Here is a 14,776-nt window from a genome sequence, read left to right as displayed (position 1 = left end):
TTTGTATCCACTGGCAGCTCTTTGGAAACCCAATGGGGCAGTTCTACTCTGTCCTATAGGATCACTGTGAGTCAGAATTGACACAATGGCAACAGGCTTAGATAGGCAGTATTCAATACAGGTTTTCGGAATAAACAAAGAGTTGTAATTGGTAGTATACCCCAGGATCCTTGCAACTCATTGAAAATACCAGCTGGCATTTCAGGGTTCCCAACACAACTCTCCAAAGCTGATTTTGCATCTTTTTTGTCATTCAATCCAATCTGAGAGCTAGTAAGCAGCAGAGCTGGAATTCAAACCCATTCCTGAAACTCCAAAAGCTCAAACACTTAGCCACGCTGCTATACTGCCTCCTATCTATGCTCAATCTTATGTTATTTCGTATTACCATTTTTTCCAATTAAATTACATACAGTGTACATATTAATAAAAAATGTACTACAGGTAATCTCCTAGGTGCTACTAGATATATAGAAGAGCTGCACAGCATATATCCTCATGGATTTTATTCTATAACAATTTAACAAGTACCTAGTTGTTCTCTGAAGGAGCCCTGGTGCAGCAGTGGTTAAAGCACTCAGCTGCTAACTGAAAGGTAGATATTTTGAACCCACCAGCTACTCTGTGGGAGGAAGATATGGCAGTCTGAAGATGACAGCCCAGGAAACCCTATGGGGCAATTCTACTCTTGTACTATACAGTCGCCATGAGTCTGAAAGACTCAAGGACAGCAATGGGTTAGTTGTGCTCAAGTACTAGCAGCTATCAAGTGGTTGGCGAGAACCATCTAGTGGCAACTCTGTTTAATTGCAACCTGCACAGTTAACTATATATAATATTACATTTTATGCCACTGTGAATTCTACTCATAGGACACCCTGGTGGCATAGTGATTAAGAGCTACAGCTGCTGACCAAAAGGTCAGCAGTTCAAATCCACCAGGTGCTCCTTGGAAACCCTATGGGGCAGTTCTACTCTGTCCTATAGGGTTGCTAGGAATGAGTAGGAATCGACTCAACAGCAGTGGTTGGGTTGGCTGGTGAATTGTACTAATTTGAAAGAATGTAAAAAAATTTAACACTGTCACTATGTGCACAAAATGAGAAATAATTCCAATCTTGAATCTCTCTCCATTCAGAATGACACAGTGTTCACTCAATATAAAACTGCCACTCTAAATACTCTATACCAATGTTTTCTGAACTGTAGGCATTTCCTTTTCTGATTTCTGGAAAATCAGCATTCCACTGGGAGTTTCTTTTCACTTAAGAGAATGCAGCAATGGACACAAAAAAATCAGTCATCAGTTTTCTCTATCCTATCCTTATTTCCAAAGTGCTACAGCAGAAAGCTTAGTGAAGTTCTAAAACAGTCTTGAGTGCACTGAGTACTGCATCTGAAATTTACGTAACGTGAAGACTGGATTTCTATAGTGTTACCTAAATTACCCTTTTCCTAAACAAGATCTGTTTGATTAATCACAGTTTTGATGTGCTAGTTATATTTTTCTAGTTTATATTAAAATAAATACATCATTAAGGTTTTTTAAAGGTTCATATACATGTATCACCCAAATCATCTCATGCACCACCCAGTGGTTCATGTGCCAACACTGATACGTGAATCACATTTGGGGAAAAACTGCTGTATACCACACTGCTGTACGCTGTGCTGCTGTACACCGTGCTGCTGTATACCATACTGCTGTATACTACTTTCAGCTATGAAGATCTTTTTTAACAAAGAAATTTTGCAGGCTCTCACCTGAAAATAGTACCACTTTTCTCTATTTGGGGATTACTACTCTAGATTACAATACAAATAGAATACGGCATTCAGCATGGAAACAGTACCAAGAAAGTACAATGAGATCCAAAGTGAATATTCTAACATGATACAAGAAAAAATACTTTGGTATGTACCTGAAACGGTGTCAAATTGCTGAGATAATGGCTTGGGATCACATTTTTGATTCAAAGACTCTGCATTAGCGATAGGCTGCTGCATAGAGACAGAAAGTCCCATTAAGATGTTCTCTGCTGCTGTGGCCAGCCCGGGCCTTTGTCCTTCACTAAGTTCACCCACGCTGTTTTCCAAGTCCTATGAAAAGATGAAATATTTGTCAAAATCATATAATAAAACCAAGTGAAAAGAGGAAATATTTGTTGAATATACCATGGTCTGTACCACTTGACTGTTTGAAGGGTATTTTACAAAGTGCTTTTTATAATAAATATATACTACTTGAAGGTCAAGTTTAAAAAGCTAGTTTATTAAGGCTTTGAGCGCTAGAATTTTTGCTATTTTTTTTTATGAAGTGAAATAACCCTGTTTTTTAATGCTCCAAGTTTTGCTAACAATTTAAAACACTATTTTAAAATAATTTAAAGTACTACACATAGTTCATGTAGTTTAGAATTAGAATATTTCTCCTTCTTCATGAACTAAAATTGCCTAAAGTTTTTATATGAACTTTATAATTAAGCAACTGATGCAGAGAATAATATACCTTAAATGACATAAACATTACCCCATACAAATAATTAATGTTTTTATAAGTATACAGATTAAACAAGGCTACTTTAACCATATTTAATAAAATGCTTTTCCTTGGGAAAGTATAAAAGTACAGAGATACTTTGTATATCTCTTTATCAAATATATGAAATAAACAACCAACTGAAAAAGATTAAGACTTTTTTCTTTCTGTATTAAAAATTATATACCCTAATTGGTACTAAAGGTTAACATGCTTGGCTGGTAACAGAAAGGTTAGGGATGTGAGTGCACCAAAACCAAACCCAAAACCAAACCCAGTGCCATCGAGTCGATTCCGACTCATAGTGACCCTACAGGACAGAGTAGAATTGCCCCATACAGGTGCACCTCAAAAGAAAGTGCTGGAGATCTCCTTCTGAAAAATCACCTGTTGAAAACTATATGGAGCACAGTTAGTTCTGTGCTGACACATAAGGGTTAATCATGAGTCAGAAATGACTTCACAGTATATTAAAAAAATCACTAGTACTTTTTGTAACTTGGAGACACTCTAATTAATGGTTTTGCTAATCAAGAACTGAGTAAAAATTCCAAAATCTGAAAGCTCCTATGTTTCTCATCCTACTACAGGTTACTGAAAACGGTTCTAATTTCAACCACAAGGGTTTTTTTTGTTTGTTTTTACTAGAATATATGAAGAAGTCATTGCTGAAACATATTCAATGACCCTTTTGATTATAAAATAAAATACAAACTTCTTAGCCCCATGTTCAAGATTATCTACAATTTCTTCCCATTGTATATACTTTCAACTCTATTTCCTAATCTGATTCTTCTTCAGAAATACCAATTGCCTCAGTATCCTTTAAAGAGAGAAATGCTGTTTTGCAATTAATATGAAATCACTTGGAGACTCTTGGGCAATGTTTGGAATGATGGTAAATATATTTTCTCTGGAAATTAATTAGAACTAGTTCACAGTACTTCTCAGGGATAAAAAACCTGCAAAAGCCATAACCTGTGTTAGGTGGAGACCTGCCAGAGTAGGAAAATTCAAATATTTTCCACTAAATAGAGAACGATAGAAAAATAGTAACTGCACCCTGGTGGCACGGTGGTTAAGAGCTCAGCTGCTATCCAAAAGATCAGCAGTTCAAATCCACCAGCCACTCCTTGGAAACCCTATGGGGCAGTTCTACTCTGTCCAATAGCGTCACTATGAGTCGGAACTGACACAACAGCAACGGGTTTGGTTTGGTTTTGGCACCTTGTCAAAGGCAGAAAACTTGCGAAAACCAGAAAAACAAGGCAGTCCTTCCAGTTCTGGCTCTCAAAGGTTTCACTGCAGCAGGATGGATACAACTAAAGAACAAATTAGTGGTTGGCCGATCAGATTGAGGAGCTCTCGTAAGAGACAGTAGGAAAGGATAAAAAGAAAATTTAAGAGATAAACAGTTAGAAGTGCCAATACCTAGATATAAATGTTCTAGAAAGGAAGAAATAATTGAAGAGATAAAAGACGTAAGTTTCCCAGCATTAAAAAGATGGAAAAGTCTGATAGACTCAAATAAATGAATGAAACAATATTAGTGCTTTCCTAAAAGGCAGGAAACAGGAATTAGTCAGTAGAACTTTTTAAATTATCACTGCCAGTTCTGCTACTTGCTACCTCTGTTCATGCCATTTGCTTGCCTCATTTTCTCTTTCAGCTTACTAGTTTCTGTACTAAGCAGTTTGGTTTCTACAGCTATGAAATTACTTTCTTAAGGTCAGCAATATAGGCATCATAACTAATATCTTTTCAGTAAAATCAATATTTAGCCAATAGCCAACTGAAGTCTCAGAAAATCGAATTTTTTTTTCAATAAGAAGGAAAAAGTTTTCATTCCTAAATTCTTGTCTCCTTCTGCTTTTTCTAATCACTTAAATTTTTAAGAGTAAAGATTTAATATTAGAAAATAAAACCAGCCATCTCCTTGCGTCCTGTAGAGTCTTCAGATCTTCAGTTCATCAAAAGCTGCTTTCATGTGTGCTCCAATACAGACATCCTAATACACTATAAAGAAATCGAGATTTCTAGTCCCAGTTCCATCATTAACCATCCTGAACGACTCTGCTGTACATTTCCACCTGGGCTTTCCTTGTTGTTGTTGTTAGGTGCTGTTGAATCGGCTCTGACTCTTAACAACCCCATGTACGACAGAACAAAACACTGCCTAATCCTGCACCATCCTCACAATCATTGCTATGTTTGAGCCCACTGTTGCAGTCACTGTGTCAATCCTTAAACACCTTAAATTCGATGCATCAAATTGAACTCATTATCTTCCCCACAAAACCTGGCATCCATCTTTCCGCATTTCTAAGTCAAAAACTATATAATCACCCAGCCAGGCTCCCAAGTGAAAAGCCTCAGGATTGCCCTTAAAAAACTTTTCTTTCTTAATCTCCTTCAATCAGTGAATAATTCTATACCCTTAAATTTAAATCTTTCTCCTATTTCTGTGGTAACTGTCTGTTCATGTTCTCATTCTCTCTTGCCTGGACTACTCCAGTGGTATTCTCACAGATCTCCCATTCTCCCTCACTTGTCCATACTCCTTCCTAAATATCTTAGCATGTGAATCCTCTACTCAAAAGCATTAATGGGCTCCGCAGCACCCAAGCCTTACTATGGCCTAAAAAGGTCTTTATGATCATCTGATTCAACCTATTTCTTCAGACTATCTGACGCTTTACCTAAAGCTCTAGCCACACTGAGATTTTCAACACGTTTGAAATATGCCCTAATCTTTCTTGCCTCACCCTGTCATGGGTAATCTTTTTGTTTGGAATTTTTTGGTGATGCCATGTTTTTTCACTAATAGGATGGAAGCTCAATCATTGTTTCTTGGTAGTTCTTTTATTATTTGAAAAAATAGGGTGCCAGCTGCAAGTGGGACATATCAGTCCCATGTTCCACGAAGCACAACATACATGTGGGACATATCAGCCCCATGTTCGATGAAGCACAGCACACCTGTGGGACATATCAGTCCCATGGCTCATCACACTTCCTAATTACACTTGAAACATAAAATATCTTATTCAACTTTCCAAAAATATACACAAAATACTAAATAAACACTGTGCTTGCTGCAGATAATTGGTATCAGTTTGATTCAGAGTGGGCCACATTGGTACCAAACCTCCAGGGGCAGAACAATATAACATGGGCATATATATGAAGCACACCACATTCATGGGACGTATCAGTCCCATGGCCCAGGAAGTGCATCACAAACTGTTTTCACCCCAAAAATAACTCATTTTCTAATGCTGGTAACCATACCTTCCCAGTAACACAGAGGGAATAGTAAACATACTTGCAAGCCTTACCTCACTATACAAAAGCCAAAAGACACAAAAATTTTACACAATCACTCCTCTAGGAAGCATCTCCTCATATGAATGGCTCTCAACACTCAAATGTGGCAGAGGCCAACTCCCTTGTTTCTTACGCAGTTGCACCAGTATCCACCATGATGCTAGGACATACTAAAGCAGCTCAAATGCCTGCCAACAAACCTCCAGGGGCAGAACAATATAACATGGGCATATATATCCTATGGTCCATGAAAGGGTAAACATATACTATTTCGTCTTCCAAAAGTTCCTTCCTCTTCATTGCTGCCTGGCAAAATCCTACTCAGTTTTTAAAGGTCCAGATCAACATCACATCCTCTACAAAGTGTCATCCAGCTTCAAGAAGAGACTTCTCTCCTCTGTACTCACGTACTCACATAGCACTTGTAAATACACCTATTTGGTCAGCTGTTGCACTGTACTGTAATTACTTGCTTAAGCGCTCATCTCCTACATGACTATAAACTGCTTAAAGGTAGGGGGTTGCATCTCATTCATCTTTGTGTATCCAAGGTTGTGTCTGGCATATAGCACTCAGTAAAAGGTTTCAGAAAGAAAGAACGAATGAATGATCCTTATAAATTATTTAACAGGGCTTTAGCTTTTTTAAACAAGAGGGTTGGAACAGATGGTCTAAATGCCTTTCAGCTATAAAATTCTATAGCTCTGTAATTTCAGGCTAAACTTGCCACAAAGCTGGCTACTGAACAAGTATTAGCATGCTTTAAATAAAAATTGGAATATTTGTTTTTTCTTGTATTTATATTTAATAAGAAATATCGTTAAGGTTAAAAAGTACCTCTGAATGATAAATTGCTTGCTCTGAAACCAATGATTCCTGGTTTTGTTTAGCAAGAAAAGAAAGAATTGCATCTTCACGAATTTTTTTAGGGGGCATCCTAATCACTTGCCCTTCACTGAGATGATCATCTTCCTAGAAGAAATGTAAATATCATTAGTACAAGAAACATTTTCATATTAGACATTTTTAAAAGAAGATGAATTCTTTTTTTTTTCCCCTCACAGTTTTCATTTCCATCAAACTGCGACCCTTTATACATACATAAACCCTTTAGGTTTATCTCAAATATAAACAACAGTATTTTGTTCAAATATAAAGTAATTCAGTTAAATTTAAACTGGAGATATATTATCAAAATATGTGAAAATTAGACCCTCTACCATATGATTGATCACAGTGATTCATAAACATGTCTGACGGTGTCATCAATTTTATAGTGCAGTTTCCTGCTTCCTATTTATACAGTACACAAAGCAACATCACAGACCTTAAGTGTGATTACCTTTGCTTATTTAGGTTGTTTGAAAATACATAAAAAAGTAAAGATTTCAATTCCTCAGCAGTTTTTTCAAAAGAAAATTCCTACTACCATTTCCATATGATATTTATGATATATATACATATATATCATATTTTTAATGGAGCCCTGGTGGCACAGAGGTTAAGCCATACGCCTGTTAACCAAAAAAGTCAGCAGTTCAAATCCACCAGCTGCTCCCTGGAAACCATATGGGGCAGTTCTACTCTGTCCTATAGGGTCGCTATGAGTCGAAATCAGCTTGATGGCAATGGGTGTTTTTTTTGAGGGGGAGCTAGATTATAACTAGAAAGGGTTAGTACCCCTAGATCCTATTTCAGGTTTTTAAAAAAGCCATTAAATTCAATTATTTTTTAGCACAAAGAATTTTAACTATGGTTATGGAAAAATAACAAATGTGTCATAAGAGGTTTGATTTAAATGGCTAAGGCTCTGCCTAAAATATTTTAAATGCAACCTATCCAGATGACAATCTGCACTGAGCTACATTTCACTGCCTAATTAACTGTGTATTTTTTCAACTACTGGAACCAAAGAGGTTAAAAACACAATTTTTTTCTTTTCATTCTCACAATTAAGGTAAAATTACATTATGAAATGTGCAAGACTCGGGAGAAGGGACGATGGATAGTAACTCCTCAAAGGGTATAAGGCTTCCTTTTAGGATTATGAAAAGGTTTTAGAACTAGAGATGGTAGTTGCAGTGATACTGTAAACATGCTGTCATTGCATTGTTCACTTTAAAATGGTTAATTTTATATTATGTGAATATTATCTCAATAATAAAAAAAAAAGAAACCTTAAATTCTGTCATGAATATTTTATTAAGTTTTGTGTCTACTACTCGAATAACTGAGAAATAACCTAATCAATGGCATCGAGTTCACCAAGGCGTTCTTCATGTCAGAATCCAATTTTTGAGTTAATCATTCCTTACCATTTCCAGGGCATCGTTTAGAGTGCTGGATAAGGTATCATTCAGATTTGTCGGATATAGTCCCCCATCCCCTAAAACTAGAAATTAAAATGTAAACATTTAGAAAAAAGAAGAAATACAACTAAGGAACTTAGCAAATAATCTGATGATAAAGCCATAGAACATTACAATTAAACTTATACTACAGAAATGCTAACAGAGTTCATAAACAAGTAATTCACAAGCTACTCAAACTTGCTAGTTTAAAAAAATAGCAATTTATAACAAAGATGAGATTTTTGTACTTTTGTTTCATCTACCAGATAAACAGAAAATTAAAAAATATACAAGTCTCAACTGTAGCTATGAAACTGAGAAATGACCACTCTCAAAAACTGTTGATATAATTAAAAACTGATTAATCGTTCTTAAGATCACTTTGGCAAAGTATCAGTATTTTAAAAGAGGATACTCTGATTCAGCAATTCCACTTCTAGGTATTTATTCTAAGGAAATTATCAGATAAGTGCACAAAGATACATGGGCAAGGATGGTCACTGGAGAACTGTGTACCTACCAAAACATTGAAGAAATCTAAATGCCTCTCATGTGGCAATGCTTAAATGCTACACAGTCATAAAAAAAAAAAAACCAGGTAGATCTGTATGTACTGATATAGAAAGATGTCTATAACAGTATATTATTGGGTGAAAATTCAGTTTTCAAAACAATATGCATAGTATGATGCTATTTTTAAAAGCAAATATATATATATACATATGTGTATGTGTCTATATATGCATAGAAAACAATCTGTAAAAAGACTGGAAGGATATAACCCAAACTATTAACACTGATATTATCTCTGAAGGATAGAACTATGAGGGATATTTTACTTTCTGATGCTAAGGCTCAGTAAAGTTAATTAACTTTCCCAGAGTCCATGTTCCACTTTACCCCATTAACCCAGCACCACATCAGATGCTATCGAGTTATTTCCAACTCATGGTGACCCCAAGTGTGTCAGAGTAGAATTATACTCCATGAGGTTTTCAATGGCTAACTTTTCAGAAGTAGATCACCAGGCCTTTCTTCCCAGGCACCTGTGGGTGGACTCAGACCTCCAACCTTTTGGTTAGCAGCCAAGCGTGTTAATAGTTTGCACCATCCAGAGACTCCAATACCATATTAAGTCTTGAAAACTAAGTAAAAATACTCTAAAACAGAAAATTACTTAGAAAATTATCATAATATAATCAGTGAAATCAACTGGTATAAGTTAACTTACTCTTGGGAGCCAATTTTTTACCATACTTAAATAAAATCTCTCCTTCAGAGATGGGTCTATCTGAAGTTTCAGTTTCTGTGACAGTAGTGCTCTCCAGTGTTGATGACTCTGAACTTGGCATCTGTACGGAGGAAGGGGCCTTGGTGCCATCAGGAAAGGGTGTCAAGGGAATTGGCTCTAGAGGTACAGGTGGAACAGGGACATGTATGCTCTCAGGTTCTTCATCCTTAGCCACAGACATTACACTATGAAGATAAAGATGTATTTTGAACTTCAGTCATCAAAAGCATATATTCATGTTGATATAAAACATAGATTCAAAGGTACTAAATCTCCTTTAGCAAAGTATTTCTATAATTTATACCATTATAATTAATTTAAAAGATTTATTTTTCTAATATTGTTTTCATGCTTCAGTCATAGACCATCTTGGAAGCTCTTCCATTCATAAAATAAATCCACATGGGGATATATGGTAATGTAAGAGTTAACAGATCAGAATAAATGAAGATCCACACTAGGGAGAAATTTTTATTAATAATAGATAGCTTTATTTTAATCTGCCTCAAACCTTTTAAGAAAAAGGTAATTTACTTACAATAAATTTGATAAAAAATTTGAAAACCAAAATTCATGATAATTTATGAAATGTCTTTCTTCTAAAGTAGCTTGTGGTTTATAAAGCCTTATTTATTGTATCTGATGCTTCCGGATGGGTCACATAAGTCAAGCTTAAGATAGAATGTACAGTCACTAAAAGTGAGTACATTATTGCTTACATAGCTCTTGGATGAACAGGTTCTTCATTAAGAGAGTTAGGATTCTCTTCCTCCAGAGGCAGGTCTCCATCACCCCATGGCTTCGGAAGCTCTGGGCTTGATATCTTTAATTTATCAATGGAAATTTCTGACAAAGTTGGGGTAAAAGCTGCTGCTAAAGGTGGTGTAGTAGTAGGAGTAACTGTTGGTGTATTAACAAGCGTGGTGGCAGGCATATCATTTCCTAAAGATTAAAAGAAAAGAGTGAGTAAATAACTCCATCCAAAAAACCAAACCCATTGCCTTTGAGTCCATTCCAACTCTTAGCAACCCTATGGCCAGAACAGAACTGCCTCATAGGGTTTCCAAGGCTGTAATCTTTACGGAAGTGGGCTGCCACATCTTTCTCCTATGCAGGGACCAGTGGATTCGAACCACAGACCTTTCAGTTCGCAACCAAGCGCTTTAAGCACTGAGCCACCATGGCTCCTAAAACCCACTGCTACCGAGTTGATTCCAACTCACAGCAACCCTATAGGACACGGTAGAGCTGCCCCATAGGGCTTCCAAGGCTATAAAACTTTACAGGAGCAGACTGCCACATCTTTCTCCCATGGACCTGCTGGTGTGTTCAAATTGCCAACCTTTCAGTTAGCAATCAAGCACTTAACCATTGTGCCACCAGGACTCCTAAAAACCTCCACAAGAAGGCAAAATATGTTGCTTCAGAAATCCCTTAATATTTTGGTGTACAAATAATGGCAATAATAATTATAATGTCCATTAATTGGAAAATTTCTAAATTAATTTAGTCAAGTATAAGAAAATAACCTTGAAAAGACTTAACACTTCTAACACCACCATATACTTAAATTAGTCTAAATGCCTATTATATATTTTAAAAGTAGCAACTAATGTGTTACTTTCTTCCAAGAAAAATGATTTACTAAACAGCTAGTGAACAACAGGTATATGCATATTAATTTATAAAACATATAGCAAATCATGAAATTTTATTTAATAGTAGCTAAAGTTAAAACTCATTCTGACTCAACAGCAACAGTTTTTTTGTTTTTGGAAAGTTAAAATTGAGTTACAGTGATAGGGTGTTTACCTTTTTCAGCAAACAGTTCTTTCACAGGAAAAGCTTCATCATGATCTGAAACACAGGGAGACGATTCTGGAGTTTTTACCAACACAAGATCCTTAGGAGGTGTTGAAGGTGAGCGAGGAGGAGTAGGCTGTGGGGTAGCCACTGGGGTACACACTCTGGCCTGAAGTAAATTAATAAAACAAGATAAGTTGTGCTTATAATCAGCCAAATAAAAATAATCTGAAACAACAGAATTCCCAGACTATGTAGAATTTAAATGTACGGGCAGAAACCAAATGGAATCCTAAGCGCCTTGGCACTTGAAGACTAGCTATTAGTCTCAAGATTGGCCTGCAGAAACCCTCAGGCCATCGAAATAGCTCTGCCTCTAAAGTAGTCCCCCCACGACACATAATACAGGGGAAGTCAGCACAGCTGGACTAATTCAAAAGCTACGAAGTTTCCTGAATACAACCAAACACTTCAAGGGACAGAGTAGCAGGGGCGGGGGCCTGGGGACCATGGATTCAGGGGACATCTAGGTCAACAGGCATAACAGCATGTATTAAGAAACCATTCTGCATTCCACTTTGGTGAGTGGCATCTGGGATCTTAAAAGTCAGCAAGCAGCCATCCAAGATGCATCAATTGCTCTCAACCCACCTGGAGCAAAGGAGAATAAAGAACACCAGAGACACAAGGAAAATATGAACCCAAGACAAAGAAAGGGCCACATAAACCAAAGGCTCCATCAGCCTGAGATCAGAGGAACTAGATGGTGCCCGGCCACCACCAATGATTGCCCTGACAGGGAACACAACAGAGAATCCCTGATGGAGTGGAGAAAAGTGGGATGTAGACCTCAAATTCCAGGAAAAAGACCAGACTTAATGGTCTGACTGAGACTGGGGGGACCCCAGAGGTCATGGCCCCCAGACTGTTAGCCCAAAACTAAAACCATTCTCAAAGCCAACTCTTCAGACACAGATTAGACTGGACTATAAGACATAAAATGATACTAGTGAGGATGTGCTTCTTAGCTCAAGTAGACACATGAGACTATGTTGGCAGCTCCTGTCTGGAGGTGAGATGAGAAGGCAGAGGGAGACAGGTGCTGGCTGAATGAACGTGGGAAATACAAGGTGGAGAGTAGGAGTGTGCTGTCACATTGTAGAGGAAAACAACTAGGGTCACATAACAATGTGTGTATAAGTTTTTATATGAGAAACTGACTTGAATTGTAAACATTCACTTAAAGCACAATTAAAAAAAAAAAAGGAAAAATAAATAAAGTAGTTCCCCCAAAAATCTAAGGCACACTCTTCTAATACAAAGAGGAAGACTCAGTAAATACAGCTGAGGATCAAACTCAAAATATGAGCTAGTTGGGTAGGCCATGTAGTAGAAAGGAAGCATTTTAACTGACTTACAAGATCTAAAAAATAAGCCTTTTGGTACAAAAGAACGGGACACGTAAAAAGTAAGGGAAAAATAAGAAAAAAAGGTGTAGAAGATGAAGACAATATAGAGATGGAAAGTACTGGGAAAGGAAAAGTAACCATTTTTTAATTAATTTGAATAGGTTCAAAATTCAAAAGGTAAAAAGAATGATAATGACAACAAAATAATATGAAAAAAGGAACTGACTGTATTGTTGAATTGGCAAATATTTTGTTACATATATTTATTTACCACAATAAAAAAAAAAAAGGAATTAACCGTACTTCTGAAATTTTAAAATAAAAACTTCAAGAAAATTAAAACAAACTAAAAAAGAATGATACTGATAATTAAGGCTCTCTACTTACCCACACCCTATCTACCAAGTTTACTTCCCCAAAGGTAACAAATAATCTTGTACTTAAGTCATTTAATATGCGTATACATTTAACTATAAAATAAACTCCCACAAGTCAGATTGCGGGGTCAAAGGGCTAATTACATTTGTAATTTTGATCAATATTGCCAAATTTCCCTCTACAGGATTGTTATATTTTACGCTCCCACCAGAAGGTATAAGAAAGCCCATTTCTCCTAAACTTTGTCAAATTGAGGGCATATCAAACTTTTTAGAGTTTTGCCAAGCTGAGTAGTAAAAACAGAATTTCAGTGAATTTTTATTTTTCTTATTATCATCAGTGAAGTAGACTATCTTTATATACATATATGCCATTTGTATTTTTCTGTGAATTGTCTGGTCAGGTTCTTTGCTCATTTTTCAACTGCATTATTTATATTTTTCTTCTCATTTCAAAAGGTCTTTATATAGTAGGGTGAGTACCCTTTATTCTGTATTATGACTTGCAAATTAACATGCAATTTAAAACCAGGGAGCACATTAGAAATTCTATAGTATTACTTACTACAGTATCCTTAGCCTTAATTTTAAAATGAAAGAAATACACTATACATTTTTTTATGTTTCACTACCTAAGCCTATAGCATAATAGTGCTGTTTTTAAATATAATGCTGACCCATCATCATGAGAGGACTCGAAGGTATTCTACTAGTATTGGTAATGAAGAATAATGATGATGATGAGTATTTGCCATGTTTCAGGCACTGGATTTAGTTCCTTTCATGTATCATCTCATTATATAATAGTTAAGGAGACACATGGTAAAAATGTCATTCCTCCCCAAAATAAGCCAATCAAACTTGGATTCATTCTAAACAAAAGCTCAACAATGCTTTTTATGCAACTTGAAAACTAACTTTAAAATACATTTGGAAGATGAAAAGGCCAAGAAAAGCCATGACAATTCTAATGATAAGAAACAATATGGCAGGGGGTCAGGGGAAACTTGCTCTACTAGATGGTCAGACTTTTGGTAACACTATGGCCATTTAAACTCTGTTAAGTATTCTATCTCTATTGTACAGATGAGGCTGAAGCAAAGGAACTGGGGTTCACATTCAGGTCTTCAAAACTCCAAAGTCCACGTTCTTAACAATTATATATACTGCCTCTTTTAACTGGTTTTCTACATTTTCACATTGAATAACCCTTATGAAAGTATATGCAGTATAAGGCAGAAAACAAACCAGATTAACCTGCATAGAGAAAACCATATTCATGATCATATCTGCACTGCATATGTTACCAAGGAGCTAATGAAGCACAGATCAAAACTATGTGTCAAATCTCTGGCACACTAATCACGATTACATTACACCAATCTCTGCAAGTTTCAAATGAATAATTTTATGCTTATACATCAAACGAGTCAGTTTAAATGTTTATAGAATGATACCTTTGAATCTATATGGTCATAGTAACTACGTAGTTTTTAACAAACAGTAATGTAAATTTTGCCTTTGGAAAATTTCACATTGCTATAATAGGTTAGAAACTCTATTTTACATAGGTGGATTGTTTAAACAATAATAAAAGTACCTGAAACATATTTTCTTTTAAATATTAAAAGTATCGGTTTACATAATAATCAAAAGCAACTTGTGATCCTTGACTATCT

At 36.1% G+C, this 14,776-nt stretch overlaps 1 protein-coding gene across 13 annotated transcripts in view; it reads right to left on the bottom strand.

Moving 5' to 3' along the window:
• Window positions 1–14,776, bottom strand: part of KIAA0586 (KIAA0586 ortholog) — a 142,298-nt gene that overhangs the window by 82,662 nt on the left and 44,860 nt on the right. For 12 of the 13 annotated variants that reach the window (XR_007518854.1, XR_007518855.1, XM_049897391.1 and 9 more), the window contains 6 exons: window positions 11,321–11,480; window positions 10,228–10,450; window positions 9,449–9,693; window positions 8,182–8,258; window positions 6,704–6,838; window positions 1,923–2,100 (listed from right to left, as the gene is read on the bottom strand). Coding sequence is in view for 11 of the 13 variants with exons in the window: in XM_049897391.1 (XP_049753348.1) it covers window positions 1,923–2,100; window positions 6,704–6,838; window positions 8,182–8,258; window positions 9,449–9,693; window positions 10,228–10,450; window positions 11,321–11,480 (1,018 nt within the window). In the remaining 2 variants the exon portion in view is untranslated. Of the gene's footprint in view, window positions 1–1,922; window positions 2,101–6,703; window positions 6,839–8,181; window positions 8,259–9,448; window positions 9,694–10,227; window positions 10,451–11,320; window positions 11,481–14,776 lie in introns of those variants that run through there. The other variant, XM_049897400.1, reaches the window with a different exon arrangement.

Source organism: Elephas maximus, chromosome 10, assembly GCF_024166365.1.
Source record: "Elephas maximus indicus isolate mEleMax1 chromosome 10, mEleMax1 primary haplotype, whole genome shotgun sequence".
Taxonomy (NCBI): domain Eukaryota; kingdom Metazoa; phylum Chordata; class Mammalia; order Proboscidea; family Elephantidae; genus Elephas; species Elephas maximus.
The sequence above is the reverse complement of the archived record's forward strand: the minus strand, read 5'-3'. Positions and strand labels throughout refer to the sequence as shown.